Source organism: Harmonia axyridis, chromosome X (assembly GCF_914767665.1).
Source record: "Harmonia axyridis chromosome X, icHarAxyr1.1, whole genome shotgun sequence".
NCBI lineage: Eukaryota > Metazoa > Arthropoda > Insecta > Coleoptera > Coccinellidae > Harmonia > Harmonia axyridis.
In genome coordinates, this window is record NC_059508.1 from 15,694,524 (window position 1) to 15,721,872 (window position 27,349).

The following is a 27,349-nucleotide window of genomic DNA, read 5'->3' on the forward strand; positions in this document are numbered from 1 at the left end:
TGTTGAAATTGAAGGGACAAGTTTTGTCTGTGATGTACAGGTTCAGAGCTAAAAACAGAGAGTGGGTTTGGCTTCGTACCAGTGCATTTGCGTTCCTTAACCCATATACAGATGACGTAGAGTATATAGTGTGTACCAACACAACAGCTAAGGCCCTTCATCCAGGTGCTGAAACTACAGAAAATCCAGAACAGGTAGCTTATCAACAACCTGGGCTTGATTATAGTCAGAGAAGGGATCCTGGAATCTATTCCCATATGCTCCCAACGACCCATATCCAAACTGACTACCAGAGTCCAAATTACGCTCCACAACCTCCGCAACGTCCTGATGGTGTTCTTGTGTCCGAGCCACCACAATCAGCTCGACCGGCAAGTGGACAACCAGTTTACACTGGTTATGAACCCACCTACACCCAGCTTAGTGGAGGTGGTAGGCAAGCTGCACCACCACATGCACCTTACCAGTGGACCACTTGGCAAAATGCTGGACAGAACCCAGATCCTTCGGGACCAACTCCTGGTGGATCGGGTGCACCTCCACCACCTCAGCACGAATTATCCGACATGTTGCAAATGTTGGATCAGAGTGGTGCTACTTCCTTCGAAGATTTGAATATGTTCAACAGCACATTCGAGTGAAACCAATAGATAGGAATAGATTTGTCACAGTTTTGAATTCATCGATTTTTCTTTGGAATTATATGAGTGGAAAAATTGAAAATATTATTTCGACTGTTATATTTAACGAGTCGAATCATTTTTTTAAACACTAGTCTGTATAATTTTAGTACAAATTCTATATTCAAATAATTTTTGTTCATTTTATATTCTGATTGATATTATTACTTATTAATTGAAATCTTAATTTATTTGGGAAATTTTATTGTATTCTTATTCAATTTTTCGACTTTTATATATACATATGATGATAATGATAATCTATTAATTAATGCTCAATTTTGGGGTTTTCATCGATCTTTTGATTGTGAAAACTTGTTTTTTATGAGTTCAAAACAACACATTTTTTCTTTGATATCTCACTTGCACTTGCTTTTACTCAACTGTTGAGTAGAACTTGAGGTTGTACACTTTTTCAACTTATTGCTAAATATTCAAGTCGATGATATGTGGCATGTTTAATTATTTTATATATATAATTTTGATCATTTATGCTATTGATATATATATTTAATTCTTTTACACTGATGATAGAAGCAGAGATGAATATTTTACAATTTATTTTTTTATCATTTTAGATTGTGATTATCCTTGTGTACAAATTATATTTTGAATGATTTTTATGCAATCAATACGAATTGCAATCTAACACTTTTTTTGTATATAGTCAATGAATAATTTATTAATTGTGTGAATGGGATCATCGATTAAGAGATATTTAGGGAGAATTTTATGTAATTTTATCTTAATACTTTAGTGTTGTGGAAGTATCGACTGTTGATGAATATTTTATAAATCCGTGTTTTGGCCAAATTTTTTTGTTTATAATAATACTGTAGAAAAAATTAAATAAGCGATACGTGCTTCCTTGAATTGAATTATTGTGCAAATCATAATATGCAACAATAGATGGAAAGAATCAGTGAATATCGAATTTTTTTAGTATTTCTCATGATATTTTTCTAATTAAGTTTTTAGACGATGACCGATATGAAAACAACAACAAAAACAAATATTTCACCTATCGTCACATCTTTCTTCACTGCAACAAGTAACAACATTCAAAGATGAGTCGATACTTTCAAGAGATGAGGAAAAATTCAATGATTTTTTTTAAATGTCCTTGGTGAGAATTCATAGGTTAGAGAATTGTGTATAAAATATGAATAAATTAACTAATACAGGTGACAAATTTCTTTTTTATGATGAGACTCGGTTCGAATTTTTCACTTGTATTAATAATTAGGACACTCAGCGTATATATATACTAAGCGATCTGTATAAAATTGATATTTTCAACCATGTACAAAATGATGTAATAAAATAATCACGAAAATAAAAAAGTCAATGTAGGACCGAATTTATTTATTCAGTTGATATTTGTTTCAATTATCACATTTGTCAACGATACGGATGATTCCATGAATGTTGCATATAATTTTTTTCAACCCACACCATGCCATAACTGAAAAATAAATAAATTTGGAGGAGCAACATTCACTGAACCAGCAGCACTTTTTTATCATATAATAAGATGATGGTAATTTTTAAGTAATGATCCATTAGCTAAATTGAGGATTCATTTCTGATACAAAATATTTCCATGATGTGTTAAAATTACTCCCTTGTCCAAATTCTACATTCATCAGAAAGTTTCGTACTCTTTCCTAACAATTCGCTTCGTCACTACCATCGTTGCATTCAGTATAGCCATTACAAACTTGACTCCTCGGAAGACATTGGCCTAACGGGCAACGATGACCAGTACATTCATTTTCCTTTTGTTCTAATAAAGGATTTGATTCTTCTAGATCCAAATATCCTTGAATCCAATTTATATAGCTAGAAACCTTTGTGTATACGCCTGGTCGATTTGCTCTTGCACAACCATATCCATTACTTGTAATCCCTGCAAAAAAATTCTATTATTTATACATTACCCGATACATACCAAAGAAATTAAGATGCATTACTCCAAAATAATCTACAATTATATACAGGGTTAGAACTATTTAGAGGGGCACTACAAGGATTTCCAAAACAGTTAGAGATACACGATGGCTTAAATTACAAAAAAGTTGCGTTATTTAGGGATGAGTGTGTTGGTGTGAACAGATCCAAAATATCTCCAATGGTTCCCGAGATGTCTTGAAAAAACTGAAAATCGAGATTTTCTTTTTTTCTGTATAACTCATTTGTTTTTGGAGGTAACTTCACGAAATTTGGTTTATAGCCATTATCCAATATAGAGATTCTGATGATGTCTTCAGATTTTTTCTGTTTTCCATTGCTTCACAGACGCGATAGTTAATTTTTTTTCTTATGGACGTCATATTGATTCTCCTTATGGGGTAATGAAGAAAAAATGACGAATTCAATAATGTATCACACTCTACAAAAATATCGAGTCTAGGTACGCAAATTTGAAGAGTTGTTATGTGAAATCATCACTTGACTATCGCGTCACTGAAACAATGGGAAACAGAAAAAATCTGAACACACCATTAGTATCTCTATATTGGATAATGGCTATAAACCAAATTTCGTGAAGTTATCTCCAAAAACAAATGAGTTATACAGAAAAAAAAATCTCGTTCTTCAGTTTTTTCGAGATATCTCGGGAACCATTGGAGATATTTTGGATCTGTTCACACCAAAACACTCATCCTCAAATAACACAACTTTTTTGTAATTTAAGTCACCCTGTCTTTCTAACGGTTTTCGATATCCCTCTAGTGGCCCTCTAAATAGTTTTAACCCTATATAATGAATGAATCTTCAAAATATCGGTAGTTTCAACTGTTGCAGACAGTGTAGATCAACAATGAACGATAAAATTACCCTTATCTGTATCTTATATGTTGTCTTGTTTCTGTTTAAGACACCGTGTTAATGTATTTTTTATTTTTTCTATCTATTTATGAATTTCCAGCTTTATCTTACCTTGTATCACCCATCTTCCACTCTCCTCTGGGCATATAAATGGCCCCCCTGAATCTCCGAGACAAGCATCTCTTCCACCCCTATCGTATCCAGCACAAAACATTTCCTCCGTTATATTATATAAGGGGAGAAATATTGTTCGTTTTCTACATTCTTCCGTTGAAATCACAGGAACCTGCACCTCTTGTAAAGTATCTGCTACAAATCCATAAAACTATTTGAAATTTCACTGTTAAAGTAAGAAATAATCACTTACGGAAAATTCTTCCTACTTCAGACAACTGCCCCCAACCTAGGATAGTGCATTGAACATCGTCTTCCAACGATTCTTCAGCTTTGGGTAGACATACTGGTCGTACATAATCACTGAATCTTGCAGGGTTTCTCAGCTTCAATAGGGCAATATCATTTACAAATCCATTATGTTCGTAGCCTGGATGTATGAAGATCTTTTGGAGTGGGTTTATTTGCTCGTAAGGGGATGGTAAAGCTGTGCTTCTTCGGAGAGCACCTAGCCGAGCCACCCAATATTCTCGTTGGGATTTGTAAAAACAGTGACCTGCCGATATCAGCCATTTATCAGAAATGAGAGAACCTCCACATTGGAATTCTCCTTCTTTATATAATGCTGCCTGCCAAGGCCAAGACCCCATTCCAGCATTTTTACCTCCAACAATCCTGAAGTGAAGAACAATTAATATCGATAGGATTAAAATTATGTTTCAAATTACCTGGCTCTGTATCGAACTATCTTGGGACGAAAACCACATTCTAGGGATTGGCAACTGACTTTTAGAATATTCTTTTGGGGACAAGTGCTCTCAGAAAAAGTCCAGGAACTGTCATTATCCTTCTTATCGGCATTCACCAGCTCATAAAACTTCTCTTGGCCATTATCAGTATCTTCCACCAACGTTTGAACCGAAGACATATTCCTGTTTGTTTTCAATAATTAAAAGACAACAACTAAGCAAAAACTTCATGTATAATCACCTATAAGATAGATCAGAGCAGAATTGTTCTCCTAATTTCTCGGTATGCAGAGAAACGGATATGTTCTCTCCAGAAATATTTTTCAAGTTATCGACACATAGTTTACCCCACAAACCATGCTTCCTCACCATTAAGTACCCTAGCATGAGATATTTTAAGTTTTTTTGGATTTATTCTAATTTTATTTTACCTGTATTATGATATGGGAAAGTTTCGGCCTCTGTAAAATTGTTTCTTATACTAACACATTGCCGTTCATCATCACCTTCGGGACAGTCTTTGATTCCATCACAAATTTTATTTTTGTCTACACAAACTTTAGCATTTGAACATATGTGTTGTCCTTGATGGCACCAGTCTACAAAAATGAATTCATATGTCTGTATAACCATTTATAGAATATCACTCACCACAATTGTTCTCGTCTGAGAAATCCCAGCAATCGATTATTCCATCACAGATTTTTTTGTTGAAGTATAGAGTTCGTAAGTAATCTGCACATGTACAATTTTCTTCATCTAACCCATCAGAGCATTCTTTCAAGTAATTACATCTAGAGCTCTTCATGAGGCATTTGCCATCTCCACAAATAATATGTTCTTCTGTACAGTTCTGCATTGTATGATTGTTCGTTAAGAGTTCTTGCTTTTCATCTACCAAAACTTTGTTCAAGTACTTACTGGAAATTTTGAAGCCAAAATTATTGACTCCGTATATTGGCCTCACAGCTTTCGTTGAAATTACTGACTGTGGTGGAATTTGAGAATCATTCATATTGTATATTTTGCTTATTTCAGAAAGAAGTTTCAGTTTTTCTGGAGTTAGTTTGTTAGGCTGATGTTCAATAGAACCTGATAAATTGAAATTGTGACTGATAAACTCACTGAGAAATTGATCATGGTTTGGGAGTTTAGTCGAAGTTTCCATTTTAGCTTTTCTCACATATTCCGCAGAAGAGCTATCATCTATTTCTGGGGCAAATTTGAGCATACCAACTATTTTGAAATCTTCAATTGGACTCTTGGCCATCTTTCCAGTCGCATCGGAACGAATGTCAATATCTCCTAAAGGAATAACATCTCCAAAACTTCTTGTATCCTCATCGGACTCTGTTTGGTTCCTTCGGAATGGTCTTTTCCGAAGAGGTTTTCCAACACCTGAGTTTGATTTTACGGGCAGCAAAGTTACAAGAGGAATTTTTGTTGTGGCTTTCATCAATGTTTCTTCATCACCTTCCACAACTTCAACTTGACCTTGCCCAAAATTAATATCTTCAGTATAGTCAGCCATATGATGATATGTGTCGGTTTTATGTTCGGGAGGTGGTTGACTCGCTTCTTTGATGTCATAATTCCCAATAGATGATACTAAATCATGGAATATTGCTGAAATGTTTTTAATCTTGTCATCTCTCTTAGGAAACATTGAATTTGTATTGTAAGTTGCTTTGTCATCCATACCAAATGATTGCTTATCAAGATTATTATTTTGTGTTGGATTTATTGGAAGTTCTGGAGACATCTCATGGTAATTATTTACAGCAACCATGGTAGGCTCAGTAATGTCAACAATTTTATTAACTGGAATGGGATGACCTTTGAGGTTGGTCACTCCCAAGGGATTAATTTTTTTTTGGAAAATTGTAAGACTGGGATTTGTAAAACTTGTATAAACTGGACGTACCACATCCTCGTTCTTATTAATATCACTTTTGATTGTGTGCTTCTGTATTGGTTCTATATTTTTAGTTCTGTTTACAAATAAGGGTCTCCAAGGTTCTTTATCAAAAATATCTGAGTTGAAAGGAAATAGCTGGACTTCTGTTTCACTAGGAGTTGGGAGTTTCATAAATGTAGATTGTGAGGGAGTTGTAGATGTAGTGGTGATTGTAGTAGCACTGCTTACACCTACAGTAGCCTTAGTAATTTTTTCTGTTGTTTTCGCTTCTTCGGTAGCTGCTATTTTATTGAATTTCATTGGAGGAGTAGTTCTCTTCGGAGTAGGTTTGGCTTCTTCAGTTGTTACTTTTATCCTTACTGCCCTACCGGTTGTAACGTCTTGTTTTTCTGTTATATCAGCTTCAGTTTTACTTATTTTAAATGATCCTTGAGCTGATGATTTCTTTGTTTCTGATGCAGTTTTTTTCTTTGGACTGGTGCTAACAGAAAGTGATATGTTTTTTACAACAGGTGATTTCAAAACAACACCTGCTTTCTTTCTTGTTTCATTTCGAGGAGGCACTTTCGCTTTGTGAGACACTGCAAGGTTCACCTCTTGTATACGAAGGCTGCCTGGTGCAAACCGTATATTTTTGAATACTGGTTTTTTAGAAATTAAATCAGCTGTTATGGCATCTCCAATTAGTTTCTCTATTGGAGTTGTGGATCTGTAAACAATAAATATATTTTTTAATGTACTTAAGTGAAATAATTTCAAATAATGATTTCTTACCTTGGTAAGCGCTTCCTATCCAAGGTCAATTTGAAAAAAATGGTATAAGTGTCTTCACCAAACCTATCTACGCTACATTCTATTAAAGCTGGTCCAAGGATACTCCTTTTATATAATGTTTCTAATTGCACACTATATCTATGAGCTTTCTCTTGTAAAGCCCCAACAAATCGATCACCTCGAAGAACTTTAATACTACAGCTGAAAGTTACTAAAGCTGAAATAAATGATTTATTAAAAGAATGATTGGATATTAAACACAATACTTACGGCTAGGAAATTCAGAATGGAGTGCTCCCATGTAGAGAGCCAAACCTGCTACTGTTAATACTACTATTAAAACTATGAAAGAGGCTACGGCTAGGGCTACGGGACATAATCGGTCTCTTGGTCGAGGTGCTTCTTGGTAGGGAGATAAGGGCCTTCTATGGTAATTTCCTTGCAAGTAATCATTCTGAAAAAAATATTAATAGTAGATACTTATCATCATGTTAGATTTTTTTCATAAGTGTTACTTATGAGTGAACCGATGTTGAAGCAAACTTTCTGATCATTTTTGGAAAGAAGAAAATGTTTGTTCTCAGATTTCAAGATTTTTGTATCAATCTATGTATCCTTAAATCTTTGTAACAGCCTCAACTTCTACAATTTTATCCGATTTCAATGAAATTTGGTACTGATACTGGGTATCCTGTTTGTGTCGTAGATAGTACCAGGCAAATTTAAGCCATGGGGTGAGAGCTGAGCATGCGCAAACGTGTAGTTTAGGGGATTCCCTAGGAATTAAGGCCTTTTGGCAATTTAGGCTTTTCGGATGCTCATGCAACAAAGAATGAAAGGTAAGGAAACATAGTGCCACAGTCACTGGTTTTTCATGAATATATTAAACAAAGGTATACTTGTGTTCAAAAGTACAAATGGAAGGAAAAGCTATAATTTTCTGATTGATATAAGAATAAACTTGATATGCTTAATTTATATTCAAGTTTGTTTATCAATGATTTTATTCAGTGTTAAACAACTCACAGCCTAATAATTATTTCAGGTACAGATACATAATAGTTACATATTCATCGAACAAAAGGCAAAAAGCATCACATTTTAATCGTTACTATGTGTAATATATAATTTTGTTTCATACAGTACGCGAAATAAGTATAGTTGAATTTAAATTTGAACAAATAATTGTTCAGGGAGAAATTGATGGAAATCATTATGGGGAGATTAATGAGTGTAAAATGTGCCTAAGCGATGTGAGCATGTTTTATGATTTATGTTCGAGAGATTTATAAATAATCAAGCAAATAGGAATAGCGATGAAATTATTTTTCACATGGAATATCTGAAACAATATTAAGTATTGCTTATCTAATGATAGCATATAATAGCCTTGTTTCAAAGGGAAAATTCCTAAGCTGATTGATATATAGAACTCTATAGGATGTAATAATAATTCTGTTGAAGACAACCAACGGAATATACAATCTAGTGCATCGTTGTATTACTTAAACGACAACTGTAACTTGTAAAATACGCACGATTTGAAACCCCTTAAGCACTTCCGTAAAATCTATATCGGTTTCATATCACTATGAACACAACGTTCAAGTATTCCAGCAAATCAGGACGAGGGCGTTGCTTCATAACTTTGATGCTAGCGGATTTGAAAGCGTTATATGTTTATTAGTATTCTATCCGTTGAATTCTTCATCTTGAGTTGATTCCAAAAAAACTCTGCTTCCTGTGTATGCCTGCTTAGAACAATGAGATGGCCGGAAACGATAAAACTTTAGACTCATCACCTGAACTCCAACGGTTCCGAAAGTTCATTATTGAAAATAAATCCAAATTATAGTGTTTTATTATGTTTAGATAGAACACAGCATTCCTCATTTGAAGGATATGGCTAAACATGTTCCTATACTGGTTTGTAATCTTGAGTAGACCAAATTTTGATTGTGTACCTAAATAAAATCCTTTGACATAAAGTGATAACCTAGTCAATTTTTTTGTTTCTTTCTAAATAATGATAGGGTAACTCAATGCTGACGTTTCAATTTATTCAATATCTTCTTCAGGGCTGTACCTACAATGTTTGAATCCCATTTAAAAAATGTAAATGGTAAAATAAACTGTGTGGAGCTTCTTTATATTTATGCATATTATACTAGCAAAACTGGAATTGGGTTTTAAAATCTGTGGGTCAAACTAGGCCGGCTATAATTTGGTGTTGGGGTCACACGTGATTCATCCAAATCTAGTAGTAAGAGCGGGAATAGAATGAGCGTTCATATAAACGACAAAGAACTGTAAAATATATTAAGATTTTGACTCGACAATCCTTCGTGTAGAACGAAATGACAACCGTTATCCGTTGGAAACTAGGAATTTTCTTGTTTATTCTAAAACTGCGTTAATAAAAACAACTAGGATGTTAATGGTTATCATCATAAGGCACGTCATCATCAGGATATTACGATTTACATTTCTTCTTTGGAGGTGTGAAGAAACAGTTAACATTAAGAACTATTTGGAAATGTAGAACAGGCGTAGAAAACTAGATATAGGTACCCAAGATAGAGGAAAATAATAACACATTAGCATGGTTCCTAAAAATACAGACTTGCATCGAAATCCAGTTTCAATAAAAAAAATCCAGCGCACTAGCCAAAAATATGAGACCTGTCCACAAAATGCACTAATTGCATTTAACAACATTGCTCGCAGAGCATGCTAACATTTGCAAAATTTCAGTTTGTTCGAACAATGTTTAGTTCCAAGAAAAATGCGGATCAATTCATTAAGTGTACATCGGCTACAACATTCCTGAATTCATTACTTGAATACTCCCAGAATTATCTACCTTGTTAAATGTCGAAAAATTTTAAGTAGCCAAGATAATTGGTGGATTCTTCGACTTGGTTCTCTTTCTTCAAATACTTTCCACTAAATTCTAAGATAAGCCCTATTGTGAAAGAGCGATGATTTCCTTTTTATCCTTTGCTTCAGTTATTCTTGATGCATTTTCGATATGTCAATGTAAATAATATTAATATCTACACATTATTCTTTTCATAAAATTTTCTGGGCCTACCCTGTATACAAAATTGTAGAAAATTCTCCTGAAAATTCTCTCCGTTCAAGCTTCTATGATTACAATGAGAAAAGATGATTCAAAAGAAAATTCGTTTCCATACAAACCACTTCCTTCAAAAGTGACATTGTCAAAGTAACATTTTGTGCTTTGTCATAATTTTTGAATTTATACAAAGTTTTACATAAAAAAAGGTGGTATGGATAGTAAATATGCTGAATATGATGCCAAGCATGGCCCTCTGTTTCAAGTAAGTACTAGATGTAAAATTTCTGTTGATAGTTTATGGTTTTACTTAAATTTTTTTTTTCAGAAACTCAAACATAAAGACCGTTTGAATTTCGAAGATACATCGCTGGTAATGGATAAATGGACAACGCAATTGTGCAACAAAGAAGTTGAAGCTATGCCAATAATTTTAGAGAAAGATGAACAAGGTAAAAAAGAAATTATTTATGAAATTTAAAAAATCTGAATGTAGGTAATTGTATCGACATAAAATTGGCATGTATACTTAATTTGTGGTGTAAAATAATTTCCAGTGGCGTACATCACTTTTTAATATAGGTAACAATTAAAAAAAAAATGATCAGTAGCATTTTCATTTATTTTGAAGGAATAACTGATCTCTGAACTTCTAAGAGGTGTTGTGAAGGTTTAGGAAAGTCAGAATAAATTTGATTGAACCTAATTATGAAAATATAATTGTTTATTGAATTGATTAAATTTGAAATAAAATATTTTTTAATTCTTCGAAAAAAAAAATTTTGAAATTAAAATAAAATTTCAGATTGCATTGCATCTGAAGGAGCTTCAGCAGCCAAGGAATCTAGCAGCATTCCAGAATTACTGACAACGTTGCTGACAAATATTGATCAAAGTCAGTCAACAAATGTCAACAAAAATCAGGCATTGGTAAATAACAATCAGGGCTCTTCAAATGATGGTTTCTCCTCTATTTTCACCAACATTTCATCCCCAAATAATTTATCTGAACATGGTTTCGAAACCATGTTCAGCAATGACTTCTTCTCTAAGAAATTTCCCAAAAAGAATACAGTTTCTCCTCCTTTGGAGTCCAGTTCTGATGAAGAAATGGACCAGTCCTTCAAGTTCAGAATGTCCTTGACTAAAAAGAGGAAACATCCTCATCTTCTTCAGTCTTCTAAGACTAGCATTGAAGGTTCATCCAAAGGCACTTCAGTTAAACCATCTTTCAAATCTCAAACTGAAAAAGTTGGTACTTCAATAGAGAATTCACAACCTTCTGAATGTGAAATATTTTTGGTTGAGAATAAGAAGGACTTTTCCGAATCAACTGTTTCTTTTGAACAAATTTCCAATTTTAAACGAATTGCTCGTCCTTTAAATTTGAGATACTCTTCTGAGGAAATTGAAGACGATTCTGTCAAAATGCTGTGTCACGCAACAAGTTGCATGAATATTTCTATCCAACAGGAAGTTGAAACTTCCGAGGTAGGTACAATTTCGAAAGGGTTTTCTGGTTCAGACTTGAAAAGTACTATTTCAAGAAGAGACCATAAGATTGATTCTCGTACTCTGAGATCTAAATCACAATTTCCATCATGTTCTTCTGAACAAGTCTTTTCACCAGCTCAACCAACAACTTCTCAAAGTCATAGAGCTAAAATGCAACTGAAAGCTCAGACTTCAAGCCCATCAATGCAACCAATTGAGAATGTATTTCTGAAATCTAAACCTAAAAGGAAATCAGAGGAAGCTAGATCATCGTCCAAGTCTTGGCGATTCATGAACTCGATTTCAGCAGTGCAAGATGAAGAACAGAACCCATCATCGTCTGAAGAATATGAAGATTGAAAATGTGTTTGCTAATTTTTGAAAGAAATATTTAAAATTTGATGTGATGTTTATATTTATTTGGTATATATATCCCGAAATTCTCTGTAAATTGTATTGTATATTTATATATTAAATAAATATTTTTATTTTCCTTGGATTTTTCACAAAATTAAATACGTAAGTCTTCCGTCCGTAAAAATAATAACTCTCGAACGGAAAGATTTTTAACTGATTTGAGATCCGAACCTACCCAAATAATTTAAAATTTCTAGGATCTTCAGTTCGACATTTATCGTGTTTATGCGACATTTATCATTTTTATGGACGGACAGAATTGAATTTGACCTTGTTAGACAAGACTATTACCCGTTTAAAATTTGATCAATGTATATCAAGGGATAAAATTCAAGAAATCTGGGTTCAAAAATTGATATAACCTATACAATCATGAATTTCAAACATTACTATGTTACTTAATACCAAAATTTTCACCTCAAAACCCTAGCCCTATAAATTCTTATGAGTAAATATTCCACTGGGAAAATAGAAAAAACAACCCAGGTTCGAATCCCGCAGCTTGATTTTCTTTGTTTGAAATTTTTTTTTCTTTGAGATATTCTGTAGGTATAATGAAAGGCAGTAATAATTGTGCGAAGTTTGTATTATTTTTTTAATTATTAAAATGAATTTCAATAGGGATAGATTTTTTTTCTAAACATGGATTTATTTTCATTAAAATCGAATGATAATTATAGTAGTTAATAGTTTTATGTAAGGAATATTCTAAATGGAAATAATTCCCTAATTAATCTTTACTTATTGTCCTTATTTTATCCAAAGACCATTCATAATTGAACGGTGAACACAGAAAAACTGAATAATCGTGAATAATTTCTATGATAATGACCATCCTCCGATAATCTGAAGATGTCTCTGTTTCCTTCCTTAATTGTCAAAGACAATTCCACGTAGTTTAGATGGTTCTCACCATTCAACGGAATTGCTCATAAAAAGCAGTGAAATGGAACGTAAATATGAAGAGTTTAATGCAAAACATGGTCCTTTATTCCCGGTAAGTTCTAAAAGAGCTCGATAAGTTCGGGTACTTATTGTTTCTCCTTTCAGAAACTCAAGCATAAGGATCGTCTGAATTTCGAGGAAGCTTCACTTACTACGAATAAATGGACAACAAAAATATGTAAGAAGGATGTGGAGGCCTTGCCAATAATTTTGGAAAAAGACGAACTCGATCTCCAGGGTAATATTTGAGATAATTAATATTTCAATAATTTTTATCTGATTTATAACAATTTTTTGTCCTCTGTGACCAACGAGGGCGTTACAAAATGGCGATATTTTTTCGAAGAAATTTTTATAATGATTTCGATATTTATCAGGTACCTATATCTTGAATATGGGAATCATTCTTAATCGAAACGTTTTTTTTTTTGATAATCCAAACGAAATGATATTTAATAAGGGTGTTTCTATTTCTACTAAATGTGAATAGGTACATAAATTAATGTCTATGCATTGGGTAGGTACATAGAATGGATTGATCGTTCAATCAATTTCACGGAAGGGCCTAATATCCATTTATAACGTTAAACATGAATTTGAAAAAGTTTCAGATGATTCCAGTACATCAGAAGAAGAAATCCCTGTAACTGAGGAATCAGATAGTGTTGAAGAATTAGTGGCTGAAAATGTTCATTCATCTGAACTGGCCGCCTCTGACGTCATTGCTGAGCCGTCGGCAAGTGGCACTCAGAGTCAGTCAACTTTGAACGATGAATTTTCTTGCATTTTCACTAATACTGTCTCGTCGGGTCATTCTGTCCGTGAATATGAATTCGAAACGATGTATAGCAATGAATTTTTCGCACAAGGAAATGCTCAAAATGTTGAAACTGTCTCGCTTCAATCTGTTGAATCCAGTTCTGATGAAGAAATGGACGACTATTTCAGATTCAGAGTTTTTCTTCCCAAGAAAAGATTCGGGCAAGTTTTTTCTCATCTTCAAGCTGCTGAAGCCAGGACTGAACTTGTGGTCCCATCAGAAAGGCCTTCTGATATTTCTTTGCCTATTCCTGGGCTGTCTAGAGAAGAAGAACAGACCGATTCTTTGAAATTAGATACAGATATTACATCATCTGAGTGCGAGATGATCTTGGGTACCATGGAAGCTGACTTCTCTGATGCCTTGGCTCCTGATCAATATTTGCATACTTCTTCTTTGAGACGTGTTGCTCGTCCTTTGAATATGAGATATGCTTCTGAAGAGGTCGATGACGATTCTGTCAAAATGTTGTGCCATGCAACAAGCCTCATGAATTTTGGAATTGCTGAAGGTGAAGCTGCATCTCAAAATGATCCAATCGATTCAGAAGAATCGAAAGATCCAGTCGAAGCTTCAGAAGAAGTTCCAGAACTTGCATGTTCCCTTGTACATATCAGGGAATACCAAAAGATGAAAGTTAAGCCCAGCTCTCAAATTCCGTCAGGCTCATCAGAACCATCGACTTCTCAACAAAAAATCGCTGGACCACAAAGTGACCCTGGAAACGTAGCAATTCGTACTCGTTGTGGAGTTCTTGAAAAGAAGAAACTCAAGAAGAAGCCTGGAAAAGGCAAAATGTCCGCCAAAGCTTGGTGGAAATCTATGAACTTCAATTTGAGATGGAACAAACGACGTGCTTCAGAAGAAGATACCGATGATGATTCTTCTGATTAGTGTTCTTCTGCAGAAGCCATTGTTCAAGTGTTCTTCGTTTTTGCCTGTTTTGTTTTTTTAGTTCGTTTTGTTTCACGTTGTTTCAAGTTGTTTGAATTGTTCTGTTAATTGTTCTTTGCCGTTGTTCAATTGTTCTTTGTATTTCGTTGTTTGATTTCGAATGTTATGTTCTTGTAGTTTTTAATAATGTTGAAGTTATTTGAATTGTTCTTTTCCGAATAAAGTTTCGTTTCTAGTACTTTTATTTTTTTATCTAAATGAAAGCTCAATGAAAAGTTTTTAGTTCCTTCAAGGTAAGCAACTCGAGAAAATGATTTTTCTAGTGAATATTTTACTAAAACTGTTGAAAATCTGTAAAAGAACTGCCCATTCATTCACAGGTTTTGATATCAATATGCAAAGCTAATCACTCTAATAAAGTCAATCTTTTTATTTAGTCGATGTGAGATGAAGAGCCGACCTTGCAAGGTTTTTACTCCCAGAATCCTCTCGCCATCGTCTTTAAAAGCGACCGGTTCTCTAAGCATATTTGCCCTAGGTCAAACGGACAACTGAAGCTCATGCTTGCTGAACCTTTGTTTCTATTTGCAATAATATCAGAATAAAATATTTTTAACGATCAGATTATGTTTTTTCTTGTTTCAAGTTCAATGACTTGATTTCAGAAACATGAACGTGAGATTTTAGTACTTTAATTACAGAATAGTTTGTTTTTTGTTGCATGTCAAATGTCAAGACTTCTCAGAATATTTATATGTCAAATGAATTATCATCTCCACATGTTGATATAAAGAGAATTAAATTTGACCTATTATTGTAAGTATATTTTATATTATGTTGAAAAACAAAATTGAATATTTTCAATTTTTCAGCATCCCAATAGGAAACTGATCATAGATGACTAACCTCAATTTAGAATTACATCATTAACTATAGAACAATTTCGTAAACACTCAAAAATCCTCCAATTATCCTACCTAACTTTCCAATTTGCATATTTCCCTCAAGCTTTTTCAATACTAAAGTGGCCAAATTGTTAAAAATTAGACAAAATATATTTTATGCGCTGTTGCCTAGAAGTTTAACGGTGCCCTCTACCGCGCATGATCCAAAGCCAAGATATTTCTCAAATAACAGGTTTCACGCTTGCGCGGTTGGTCATTTTAGTAGTTCCAGAAAATTCCGTTCTTAGCGTTGTATTCGGTATAATTAATATAATTCCTGATTTGAAGGGTGAAAATTGATTCTGTTAAGATTAAGTTTACGATAAATATATACGTTAGGTAAGATATAAAAACCGATAGGCTGAAAGTGTATCACTAACGGCTTCGAGATAGAGGTTGCATGTGGCATATGCTTCTGCAGTTCAGCATTTTATAGTAATGATCGAGATGATTTACTGATCAGCTGCCTACTGTAATCTGGTACAAAAATTATTAATTGAATTAAACGTTTATTACAGGACAATTATTAATAGGTGTAAAACGGTTTTCAGACAACTGTGTCAACGAATTGCCTTTCTGGTCTAACAGCTACTTCATGCCAGATGACGACTACCCAATCGTCTGTGGAAATGGAAAATAAGTCTGATTAGTGCATTTGATGGATTATCTAGGTTATTTGATACAGATCAATTGATTTATGAAGTGACCTATATTAAACTCATCTGCAAACTGAATGCAATCTTTCGTTAATCTCAAGGTAACCCAATATGCATGATTGATTCCTTTTTCCTGGTGAGTTTTTGTTTATGTTTTTGATTTTTTTAATTCCGCAATGAATAAATTTCAGCCCAAATATGTATTATAATAACTTCAAAACTTCCTCTACATCCCCTGATTTGATTAGGTTTTTATATAATGATCATAGAGTCTTTGATTTTATATTTTGGGAAAAGTTCACAGAAAATAATTAAATAATAATTGTCTAGAAGTTACACCTGTGCATATTTCAACTAAATTAGTGAAAAAGCCATTATAAAATTTGATATTAATTCGATTTGTTTAGTGTACCGAAGACTTTAATTCAGGTAAAAGCTCAAAATCATCATTACTCCTTCTGTATCATCTATCTATATCGAAAATACGAACAATTCTGAAAATGAAACTCCTCACTCTATATTATTCTACCTTCTAAGGAACTTTTGATATCCTTTGGAAGATGCTCAAAATGAGGAAAATGCTTCAGATAATATAAACTATAATAATCGTCAACCAAAACCTTTTGGATTGTTTTTATAAGTTGGCCAAAAGATGAGGATCAGTTTTGGTTTTCGAAATTTTTCATTAGAGGTTAGAATTTTTTATAGTCATAGCTAACTCATTAAAAATTGATTTGTGAATTTATTTTCGTGCAATTCGTGCCTATAATAATTTCAAACAATTCCTTGAGCTTGAAGCATCAAATGGGTTGTAGGTTATTCACACAGAAACGATGTGTCTTTAGATGAAAATCTTCTATTCCAAACTTGGTTTTTTTTTCATAAAAAACTTGTCGAAGAAGATAAAATAACGGATAAACAAGTTTCACTCGATGTATGAAACATATAATTAAGTGAATGGAATACTTCGATACCGCAGAATTCAATATAATTTTTTATGTGGCTACATTGCTCGCTGTGTTTTCATCTTGGTGGTCTACGGTTACAAAAAAAAAATGAACATGATGATCTCTCTTGCAAACGGAATCAATGTACAGGGTGTCCCAAAATCGATGCTCACTGAAAGCATCTCGAGAACTAAAAATCTTCAAGGATCTCCGATATCTTTTTTCGAAATCATAAAATATCAGAAAGGAGATCATAGATATCTTGATTTGTTTTCGATGATGAGACACTTCATAGATGAATATTTTCCATTTATTTCGGGTTTTATCATTTTATGTCCATTGTATAATTGAAGTTTTATAGTTCCAGAGATGCTTTCAGTGAGCATCGAATTTGGGACAGCCCGTACATATAGATAATTCTGATCTTCAATTACATTGCCTCTGTAGTTCAGTATAATTGTAAATTCTTCGTAAAAGACTACAAGAAATATTAGATAATAGTATGTTTCGAATAAATTGCGAATATAAGCTTATTCAATCAATGTCTAGGGAATTTTCCCACCGTTGGTATTTTTCCTTTTTTTAATCATTATTTTTTTTCGTTCACAATGAATCACCTACTTATGTATGCTTGAAGAAAGATGCTATTTAATTGTTATAAAGCTTTGAAATCTCACGATCTTATCGAAATTCCACAGATTCATACTAATTCCCGCAACAATCTGTATCTGAGGAACTACAAACTTGTTAATGATGAACGTAGAACCTTGAGACATGAGTTAAACACATTAAAATTGAACAGAACATTCCAAAATCTTGTCTGTTAGATTCGATACCTCAAAAACGATACCTAATAATTTGTGGACATATTGTGATGAATTTATGGGAGTGTGCCTATAGATTATTGATTTCAATAGAGGGTATTAACCTATTGATTGCGTCATAATCTACCCTCCTTACGACTGTTATAAAATTTAACATGATAAGAAATTTCCAAACTGTGGCTTTATCATATTTGAAAAGTCAACCGATGGACAAAAATTTATTTTTGTGGCAAGGGCGTAGAAATGGGGAGGGTACTGGGGATAATTACTCCCAAATATAAAATTTCAGGAATCTCGCAAAGAAGAAGAACGAAAATTTCTACATAAAATGAACCAATAATAATCAATTTACTTTCCTTTGAAATCGACACGTCATTAAAAAATCGGACCCCTTTATGGTTTATGAGTTTATTATCGCTTTCAAGATGAGTACTTTTATTGCACTACGAGCTCGTATTGAGGTTTTTTATTTATTTTCCTTTATCTATCCGCTTTCTCGGCATCGCCCCTTATTTGCATTTGTGATTTTTGCATTCGTCATCGGTCTACACTTGTTGTTTTCGGGTTTTTGTATCATTCTCGTCACAAAATTTCAATTTGTAGTTATCAAAGAACTGAACTGAGTAATTCGCATCGAAAAATTGCCCTGACTGTATTGTAAAATTTATTGTGTTTCATTCAAATTGCAATTTATTTGTGAAGACATCAGTTGTGAATTGACTATATCTACAAGGTGATCCTAAATGGGAGGTACAAATGAAAATGACAGATTTCTCGGATAATTTCAAGAAAAAAGTCCTATAACATGAGTTGGCAAATGCATTATTTTTGAGATACAAGTGTTAAAATCATTTCGAGTAATTTGGTTCAAACTTCGTTATCAAACCTCTTTTTCTCTCAAGTTTTAAAAATTCAAAGTATTGGAACACGAAAAAAAAAACCGCTCGTTCATTTATGAACCTATTGTGCTCTAGGACACCACATGACTGTTTATAGGTTTATAAATATGAGTTGTAAGTTATTGTGATGTCAAGTTCATCTAGACGAGATACAATTCTCTTGAAATCTTGGTTATGGTGTTCTACTTCTTGTTATTGTTTACCTAAATTTTCATTTCATGGGCTTGAAAAGACGATGGACATACTGTCAAAGCAACCAACCAGGTTACAACGAATAATTTTTGTCATTACCTAATATTTTGACCTGGTATGAACAGTTGTCTCAAGTGGAACTAATTATTGTTTCGGTTATTGCTTCACAGTTTTGAAGAAGCATGAATGGTAATCGGTTCCTATAATATTGAAATTACAAAAAAACCTAGACAAAATTCAATGAAGAACTTGGTTTTGTTCGTCTTATTTTATTTTAATTCTTTTCCCCAAAAATATGAATTGATTTGCCTGATATTATTTTAAAAACTAAATTCGATCTTTGTTGTAGTTTTGCTTCGTTCTTCGACCATTTTAAAGAGGAATGAAAATGACAAAATAATATTTTCATCTTCCAGAAGTAATGTTTTGGTACTTACCCCATATTGGCGATAGTTCCTTGGGTGAGGGACATTATAGTACCCTCCGATGGAGGAAGGAGAGTGTCTAAATTTCTGATTTTTAACATTTGGAGCACAATAAGTTTCCATGTCACCTTGTTTTCATCATATAGAAGTGCACGATGTTATTGAAGATCGTAAAATGTGAAGAAGAAGTACCGCGACGTTCACGTATTTGGACTCTACGCAAGAACTGCCGAAACCGCTATGGTCTTGCTCTTGCAGAGCTGCACTGAGAATGCTGATGGATCGGGTTAAGACCCATCGTCTCCATTCGAAATAGTGCCTCTTCTCTCTCACAATCTCGTCCGATACGGCCGCAACAGATTTCAGTTATTACCAATGATCTCAATTTTGGTTTATCTTTTTTTATTGATTTTTTTTATTCCGTTCAATCATCGGAAACACTGAATGTTAACTCTACACCATTGTTTATTATTGACACTTATGTCGTAGATTACTCCAATACGTATGAAAAAAAAAATTATACAGGGTGTTCCAACATTGACGCGACGCGGTATTATGATTAAGTCCTGAAATTTTCAATTTTTTTTTGTGATACAGTCTCATCAGACTCAATTAAGCTGCATTCTCAAATTGTTTGTGAATACACAGGGTGCACCAAAAAGTGTGAATGATCAACCTTTTTTTTTATGGAACACCCTGTTTTTATTGAATTTTCAGTTTGGTCAAAGTTTCAAATGCTTAAAATTGTTCGTTTTTGAGATATCTCGATTTTTTATCAATAGGAGGGTCTTTGAAAAAACTCTATAAAACAGGGTGTTCCAAAAAAAATAACTTGGTCATTTACACTTTTTTGGCACACCCTGTGTATTTTCAGACAAGAAAATGTAGCTCTTAGGTTAATGATACTGAAAAAGTTCTAATTTACACATGCTCAACCTAAAGAACCTACAGGGTGTCCCAAATTCGATGCTCACTGAAAGCATCTCGAGAACTATAAGACTTGGAGAAAAAATGTCAGAGCCTCCCAATCTCTTTTTTCGAAATAATAGGATGTCAGAAAGCAGATCATAGATATCTTGATTCGTTTTCGAGCTACAGGGCGTTTCTGAAAAATGATTATTTCGAATATTTTGCTATACCTTAGTTTCGAATTATTCGAAAAATTTTAAAGGTTTTTTTCAGTTAATTTAAGGTTTATTTGATAATCATAACAGATCCTAGAAATTAATTATCGTTCCACAGATATAAAGAGGAGACTTGGTGTCTCTTAAATGGGACACCTTATATTTTTCATTGGTAGGACACCTCATATATAAATATTTTTTATTTATTTCGAGATTGAATTCATTATGTACCCATTGTTCAATTCTTATCAAGTCATATATAGGTTGTCTCATTTAAAAAACACCAACTCTCCTGTATGTATCTAGAACGATAAATAATTTCTAATTAAATGGGACACCCTATAAATGACTTGATTACAATTATACAATGGACACGAAATTAATTAAATCCAGAAATAAATGAAAATTATTTATATATAAGGTGTCCCAATCAAAACTGCTTTGAAAAATATAGGGTGTCCCATTTAAGAAACACCAACTCTCCTTTATATCTCTAGAAGGATAATTTATTTCTGTGATATGTTATAAGTATCATATAAACCCTAAAAATTACTGAAAAAAACGTTTTAGAATTTTTTCAATATCTCGAACAGAAACCAGGATATAGCGAAATATTTGAAACGGTAATTTTTCAGAGACGCCCTGTAATTCGAGAACGAATCAAGATTTCCACGATTTGTTTTCTGATAACTTATTATTTCGAAAAAAGAGATCGGGAGATTTTTTCTTATAGTCCTATAGTACTCTGGAGATGCTTTCAGTGAGTATCGAATTTGGGACACCCTGTACAATTCTATATCCATAAAACTCATCTCAAAAAATGGTGTGGGATTAATAATCATAAATATTCTCATAAATCAATAATTTTTCACATTACTTACTCTATTTATACTATTTAAATTTGAGTCGACTACAATTCATTGAGTTGTGGGTTTTTTCAGACCACTATAAAAGTTTTCCTCCTTTATATGCGTGAGAGTAGTCAGAGTCAGAGGTAGTGGGTAATGGTGAAAATTTCGATGAGGAGAAAATATGTGAAAGAGCCTGTCGATTCGCATGCTAAACATGCATTATTGAGAAGTTGGAAGCCTGCTTTGAAGAGAACAACTACTAAAAAGGTCGACTATAAGGCTAAGACTATAGAGGAAGTGGCTTCAGAGAGTTCATTGCCATCGTTTTACCACAGCACTGCATACAAGCTTCTGTCGCATATTTCATCTTCAACATTCTACCATTGTCTACATTCTCCTACCTTTCATACCTTTTTTTTTCTAATACAACACACAGTAGGATTTTCATTCACTTCAACAAACGATATCGATATTAGCTTCATTAATATTTATGTTATTAATACTCCTCAACCATATAGTATGAATAAAGAGCGAGATGACAATTTGCATTTGAATAATTATGAATGTTATTGATTGTAACGTAAATATTTCAACCTACCGCTCGGAAAAAGATATTTTTGAACTACTTTTCCAAATCTTTAAGATCAATGGTTTTTTCCAATTAAAGGTTGCATATATTATTGTGGAGTATTGGCTAAGTCAACTGAAAAAAAAAAAAATTAAAATCTCAATTTTTGTTGTGAAAAATTTTATTCGTCTATGAGTATTTTTTCGAAGAGATGGCATCCAATATTCTTTGGAAAGTTTGAACGGACAGTCCAGACCAGAGCGAAGAGGTTGAAGGCTGTTCATAAGATCTTCCAAGTAAATCATAATCGTCGTTGTAATCTGGTGCTATCACATTGAATTTTGCATAATAGACTGCGGCAAAGCTGGCGTAGACCAAAATGAGAGCGGTAACGAGCTGAAACAAAGTTTAATGAAACCATTTAAGCGTTGAATAAATTGAACATGGGAACATTTTCGCTTCGATGAACGGAAAATCACTAGGAGAATTCGTTCTACGAATCATCAGGAATCGAGCATGCTATTTTCGTGGTATAGGTACAGTAATTCAAGTAAAAATGTTGAAAATAATTCAAAAATCAACATGAGTTCATTCACAAAACACTGAATTGTTTGATTTCGAAATCAAATTATTTTTTGTTGAAATTCCAAACATATAAGGCCAATTGAAAACTCCCCGGTTTGATGCACAGATGGCGGTGCTAGTATTAAATCCATATGATTTTTGGTTAGTACTAACCTTCAAACGATACAAGTCAAAATTTGACAGTAGTCCGACCATCAATTTGTGATATATTGCGTTGTGAGTGTAGCTACTTTTGTTATTTGAAAAAAGGATGGGAAAAAAGAATTTCGTGAGCTGATGAAATATTGCTTTTTGAAAGGAAAAAATACAGTTGAAGCAAAATCTTAACTTGATGAAGAGTTTCAGGGGTCTGATGCACCAGGAAAATCAACCATCATTGATTGGTATGCTGAGTTTAATCGTGGTGAAATGAGCACCGAAAATGGCGAACGCAGTGGACGCCCAAAAGATGCTGTCACCAACGAAAAAAAAAATAATTTTGAAGGACCGTAAAGTGAAGTTTATCGAGATAGCAGACATTGTGAAGTTATCATCTGAACGTGTACAACATATCATTCACGAATACTTGTACATGAAAAAGCTGTGTGCAAAATGGGTGCCGCGCGAGCTTACAATCGATCAAAAGCAACAACGTGTTAATGATTCTGAGCAGTGTTTGAAGCTGTTTAAGTCCAATAAACCTGAATTTTTGCGTCGATATGTGACAATGAATGAAACATGGCTCCATCATTTCACTCCGCAGTACAATCGACAGTCAGCTGAGTGGACTGCACACGATGAACCGAATACAAAGCGAGGAAAAACAACAGTCAGCCGGCAAGGTTATGGCATCAGTTTTCTGGGATGCGCAAGGTATAATATTCATTGATTACCTCCAAAATGCCAGACCATCAACAGCGATTATTATATAACGTTATTGGATCGTTTAAAGGATGGAATCGTTAAAAAACGGCCCCATTGGAAGAAAAAAAGGTGCTGTTTCATCAAGACAATGCGCCGTGTCACAAATCAATGAAAACAATGGCAAAATTGCATGAATTGGGCTTCGAATTTCTTCTGCATCCACCGTATTCACCAGATCTGGCCCCCAGCGACTTTTCCCTGTTCTCAGACCTTAAAAGAATGCTCGCTGGAAAGAAATTTAGCGCCAGTGAAGAAGTAATCGCCGAAACTATGTTGAATAATAAAATCGAATTTTGCCAAAAAAAAAGTATTTTACTATGGTACACAGTGACTTTTCAATTGGCCTGTTACTTGTAAAGCAAAATTTGTAATGATAGTTTTGATAGAAGGCCTCACAAATTATCCTCTATCAATACTTTTTTTTTTCTCAATTAAATAATGGCTTCATTATTTCGAATTGCAATCATCATTTTTGAGAAACGTTAGTGGATATAAAAATACTTCAATATATTATTAAAATCGGTTTCGATATAGATTCTTTGAACTTATAAATTACCTGGAAAACTGCCCAGAATTTGAATGAGCCTTCGTTGATGAGAAAATCGTAGTAACCGGCCCATGGGTCACCCTGTATAGCCTTTTGTTCTTTCTCATGTTCATCATGATGATCGTCATAGTGAATTTCTTCCATCATTCCCCTTCTTTGTCTGTTTATAACTTCATCGTAATCTTCTAATCCTCTTTCGTACCTTTAAAATATTGTTTTATAAATGATATTTATATAAATTCTTAGAAAAACAATTTGAACATCATTACGATTAATTTAATAATTTTCTTACCTCGATTTTGGAACAGTTTTGAGGGCTGTTGAATCAGTTGTTGCGATAGATGTAACCGTAGTTGTAGGCACAGAAACAAACCCATCGATCAACAAAAAACAGACACTCAAAAAACTCAAACCTGCACAGTACATCACAAAAATTTTCTTGGTACCAACTCCTTCAAACTTTTTTCACTTATGTGTAATTATCTGATCTGATATTACCGAAGGAAGATTTCCTTAGACATGCTAATAAAATCGGTTAGTTACTGTTAACGGATATTTGTTATAATTGCATCGATAAACAATAGAGATTTTCTGCTTATTGAATGAATACATATTGAAAATTGAAGACAAAAAATTCGATAATTGAGAAACGGGAACTGAAGTATTAATCTGTCCTCATTTTCCTGAAATTGTGTAACGATGCTGTTTTAATGGGTTGAGAATGTCTGAATGGAATTTTTCCCACAAAGATGCCTCAAAGGCTCTCAATGAATTTCGTAATTCTCTATAGATCTTGCGCGCAATTAGCATATTGAATGAAACTCGTTATTCTTGCACTAACTACTTGATCTGATAACAGAGGTTGCCGTCCCTATTACAAACATTCATACATAATTTTGCGATCAAAAATGGAGAAAAAAATTGCATATTTTATAGCTATATCCAGTCAGATCAAAATCTTGAAAAGATTGTATGCTTCGATTACAAACAGAAAGTTCTATTCCCATGGAATTTTTATTGAAACTACATGGATCTATCGATTTTAAAGGCCAAAAAGCAAAAAATGAAATTCAAAAATACTTATTACCAATTTTTTCGGAATTATGGATCTTAAATTTTTTCATCTCAATAAATAATCAGACTTCTGGCCAGATATCCCAGACTTGAATCCCCATAGTTTATATCTTATGCTTATGTAATACAGGGTGTCACACAGTTCTCAATAAAAATTACACATTATACGTTGGTGGAGAGAAAGGAGATGTTGAAAATTCATTTACAGAATAATGACTGTGCTAAGGCTATTTTTCTTTCAATATAAATTTCAAAAACTAGAACATTTCTGTTTCATTTAATTTTATCGGTATCATAATTCCATAAAAACTACCCTGTACTTTGTGAATATTCACTTTATAGAACACAAACTGCAGGTGCATACAAATTTGAATCCATGCATACATTTGTGCTACAAACATACCCACTTTCCCTATTCAAACTCCTGATGGGGTTGCAACCCTTTTTAGGGGGTTGTTAGTAGAAACAAGCTTTGTATCCCAGATCATGTCCCCCTGTCATAAAAAATCGACCTGTTTAAGTGTTTTCACAATTTCAGATTCGTTGTTGAGTTTGGACACTTTTGAATGAGACACCCTGTATATATTTTAGAGAGAGGTGGTTTAAAAAGATCATTAAAGCTGAGAAGTGGCCAACTTTTGAGCGCTCGTTTCTTCATGCGCCAATTGCACCGCTGGAGATCACGGAACTGAATACAGGTATATCAGCGCATGAATGAACAAGCGATCCAAGGCTCCTGCTTTTTTTCGATATTCTGCTTGAATTGTCTATAATTTTGAATTGTCGTTCTACACCAAAATGCAAATTTTCATCTCGATTTAATATGCAGTTTTTAAATTAACATAAAAATAAAAGTTGATTTGAGTTTCAAAGTTTTTTTGTTAGTTTGGGAGTTGTCATGTTTAGACATTTTTTAACCACAAATTCTTCTTCAATTAGAAATAACCTTATCGTTTGTTCTTTAGTTAGTTAGTCCCTGCCATATACACCTTTCATCTCCACATGGAAAAAATAAAACACTTAACTTAATTTAGAGAATTTTTAATGATTGCATAATCCTAGACAATAAATATTACATAACTACAAGTGGAAATTTCTTTTTGCCATTTTCCAACGCTACAGCTACATTTCGATGTACATCATTCAAATCTTCACTAATAATGGTTGAGTCACTCAGCTGTCTTGATTCTCTTGAATGGTGATCCACAAAATCATGTTTGAATTGGATTTTATGCCTAGCTATTGATTTCAAAATCAAGAAAGTCACATAAATAATGAAGTACACACTAAAATACAAAGGAATGTACCATAATTTTCTACCAATATAATAATAACTGTATTGAGGTTTGCTAACACGTTTTTGTTCTTTTGGTTTTTCCACTTCATGATATACATGGTGATCATGATGTTCGTCTTCGTATAAGTAGTGAGGAAAGTGTTCAGAAGGTGGAGGAGCCATTGGTGGTTCTTTCTCTTCATAACCAGGAGGTGGGTGATCTAAAATTACTTCTTTCATTCCATTGGATTTGACGTGATGATCAGAAACACTATGGGAATCATCAGACACAGGAAAATAGGAATTGTGTGAGTAATCATCATCAGATTGGTATTTCATGTCTTCTTCTGCTGCTGCATTATTCTTCATAGAGTTTGCTCGTGGTGGGAAATCATCCTCTACCTCTTCTTGGTTGGTTCCATAAGAATCCTCATCATGAGATATATCCATCTGGTTGTGACTAGGATTATAACTCTCTTCTGCCTCACTCTCCTTTGATGGAGGGTTGTAAGAGCTATAGGGTGAAGTATAAGGATCTTCATGAGGTTTTGGTTCTACGGTAGGAAGCACAGGAACTGGTAGAGCTGCACTAGGTGGCACTGTTGGTAAATAAACAGGTGAATTGTAGTTGGTGGATGCAGGACCTTTGACTATTTCACTTGACACATCATTTTGGTTCTCAGACGTTCCATATACGAAGTATGGCTTTGGATTGAATCGTTCTTGTACTTCTCCCACAGCAGGAATCAAAGAAGTGTCATATGATCGGTGGTTCTTCAAGTTTTGACCGTACGAGATGCTTCCCTCAGATCTGCAAA

General features: G+C 33.7%; 6 protein-coding genes across 19 annotated transcripts in view; 3 read left to right on the forward strand and 3 right to left on the reverse strand.

The window, feature by feature from the left end:
- Positions 1-2,033, forward strand: part of LOC123686493 (aryl hydrocarbon receptor nuclear translocator homolog) — a 36,667-nt gene extending 34,634 nt beyond the window's left edge. For all 8 annotated transcript variants that reach the window (XM_045626674.1, XM_045626672.1, XM_045626676.1 and 5 more), the window contains one exon: positions 1-2,033. In XM_045626674.1, the coding sequence (XP_045482630.1) occupies positions 1-641 (641 nt within the window). In that variant the 3' untranslated portion in view covers positions 642-2,033.
- Positions 2,031-22,101, reverse strand: LOC123686492. Of its 3 annotated transcripts, none has more exons than XM_045626667.1 (10): positions 21,989-22,101; positions 7,338-7,521; positions 7,068-7,284; positions 5,027-7,002; positions 4,807-4,974; positions 4,617-4,755; positions 4,355-4,558; positions 3,880-4,301; positions 3,624-3,821; positions 2,031-2,589 (listed from the first exon to the last, which is right to left on the reverse strand). In XM_045626667.1, the coding sequence occupies exons 1-10, from the start codon at positions 22,058-22,060 to the stop codon at positions 2,348-2,350; spliced, it is 3,822 nt and encodes a 1,273-aa protein (XP_045482623.1). In that variant the 5' UTR covers positions 22,061-22,101; the 3' UTR covers positions 2,031-2,347. The 3 variants fall into 3 exon arrangements, with proteins under 3 accessions (XP_045482623.1, XP_045482622.1, XP_045482621.1); XM_045626666.1 differs by lacking the exon at positions 21,989-22,101 and adding an exon at positions 19,616-19,924 and having other exon boundaries at positions 3,624-3,818; XM_045626665.1 differs by lacking the exon at positions 21,989-22,101 and adding an exon at positions 19,616-19,920.
- Positions 9,866-12,078, forward strand: LOC123686496. Its single transcript, XM_045626684.1, has 3 exons — positions 9,866-10,411; positions 10,475-10,598; positions 10,952-12,078. Exons 1-3 carry the CDS (start codon positions 10,361-10,363, stop codon positions 11,998-12,000), a joined length of 1,224 nt encoding a protein of 407 aa, XP_045482640.1. The 5' UTR covers positions 9,866-10,360; the 3' UTR covers positions 12,001-12,078.
- The window catches only part of LOC123686495 (RNA pseudouridylate synthase domain-containing protein 1-like), a 17,075-nt gene continuing 2,640 nt past the window's right edge, over positions 12,915-27,349 (forward strand). The window contains exons 1-3 of one of the 5 annotated variants that reach the window (XM_045626677.1): positions 12,915-13,054; positions 13,108-13,240; positions 13,608-14,954. In XM_045626677.1, the coding sequence (XP_045482633.1) occupies positions 13,004-13,054; positions 13,108-13,240; positions 13,608-14,716 (1,293 nt within the window). In that variant the 5' untranslated portion in view covers positions 12,915-13,003 and the 3' untranslated portion in view covers positions 14,717-14,954. Of the gene's footprint in view, positions 13,055-13,101; positions 13,241-13,607; positions 14,955-15,914; positions 16,000-16,211; positions 16,453-16,643; positions 16,746-27,349 lie in introns of those variants that run through there. The other 4 variants (XM_045626680.1, XM_045626679.1, XM_045626681.1 and 1 more) reach the window with 4 other exon arrangements.
- Positions 22,313-24,721, reverse strand: LOC123686498. The gene is made up of 3 exons (XM_045626686.1): positions 24,474-24,721; positions 24,191-24,383; positions 22,313-22,542 (listed from the first exon to the last, which is right to left on the reverse strand). Exons 1-3 carry the CDS (start codon positions 24,605-24,607, stop codon positions 22,336-22,338), a joined length of 534 nt encoding a protein of 177 aa, XP_045482642.1. The 5' UTR covers positions 24,608-24,721; the 3' UTR covers positions 22,313-22,335.
- The window catches only part of LOC123686497, a 2,012-nt gene continuing 906 nt past the window's right edge, over positions 26,244-27,349 (reverse strand). Inside the window, exon 2 of the mRNA XM_045626685.1 lies at positions 26,244-27,342. Within this exon, the coding sequence (XP_045482641.1) occupies positions 26,328-27,342 (1,015 nt within the window). The 3' untranslated portion in view covers positions 26,244-26,327. The remainder of the gene's footprint in view (positions 27,343-27,349) is intronic.

Bases quoted from the DNA above. Each gene is read 5' to 3' on its own strand.
- LOC123686496 (XM_045626684.1), top strand. From the start codon at position 10,361: ATGGATAGTAAATATGCTGAATATGATGCCAAGCATGGCCCTCTGTTT. The intron at 10,412-10,474 runs GTAAGTACTAGA...TTTTTTTTTCAG, and splicing joins AGCATGGCCCTCTGTTTCAA to AAACTCAAACATAAAGACCG. The intron at 10,599-10,951 runs GTAAAAAAGAAA...ATAAAATTTCAG, and splicing joins TTTAGAGAAAGATGAACAAG to ATTGCATTGCATCTGAAGGA.
- LOC123686492 (XM_045626665.1), bottom strand. From the start codon at position 19,726: ATGGAAACTTATTGTGCTCCAAATGTTAAAAATCAGAAATTTAGACAC. The intron at 7,285-7,337 runs GTAAGTATTGTG...CATTTATTTCAG, and splicing joins CCATTCTGAATTTCCTAGCC to CTTTAGTAACTTTCAGCTGT. The intron at 2,590-3,623 runs GTAAGATAAAGC...ATTTTTTTGCAG, and splicing joins TGGAAGATGGGTGATACAAG to GGATTACAAGTAATGGATAT.
- LOC123686498 (XM_045626686.1), bottom strand. From the start codon at position 24,607: ATGTACTGTGCAGGTTTGAGTTTTTTGAGTGTCTGTTTTTTGTTGATC. The intron at 24,384-24,473 runs GTAAGAAAATTA...AATATTTTAAAG, and splicing joins AAAACTGTTCCAAAATCGAG to GTACGAAAGAGGATTAGAAG. The intron at 22,543-24,190 runs GTAATTTATAAG...ACTTTGTTTCAG, and splicing joins AATTCTGGGCAGTTTTCCAG to CTCGTTACCGCTCTCATTTT.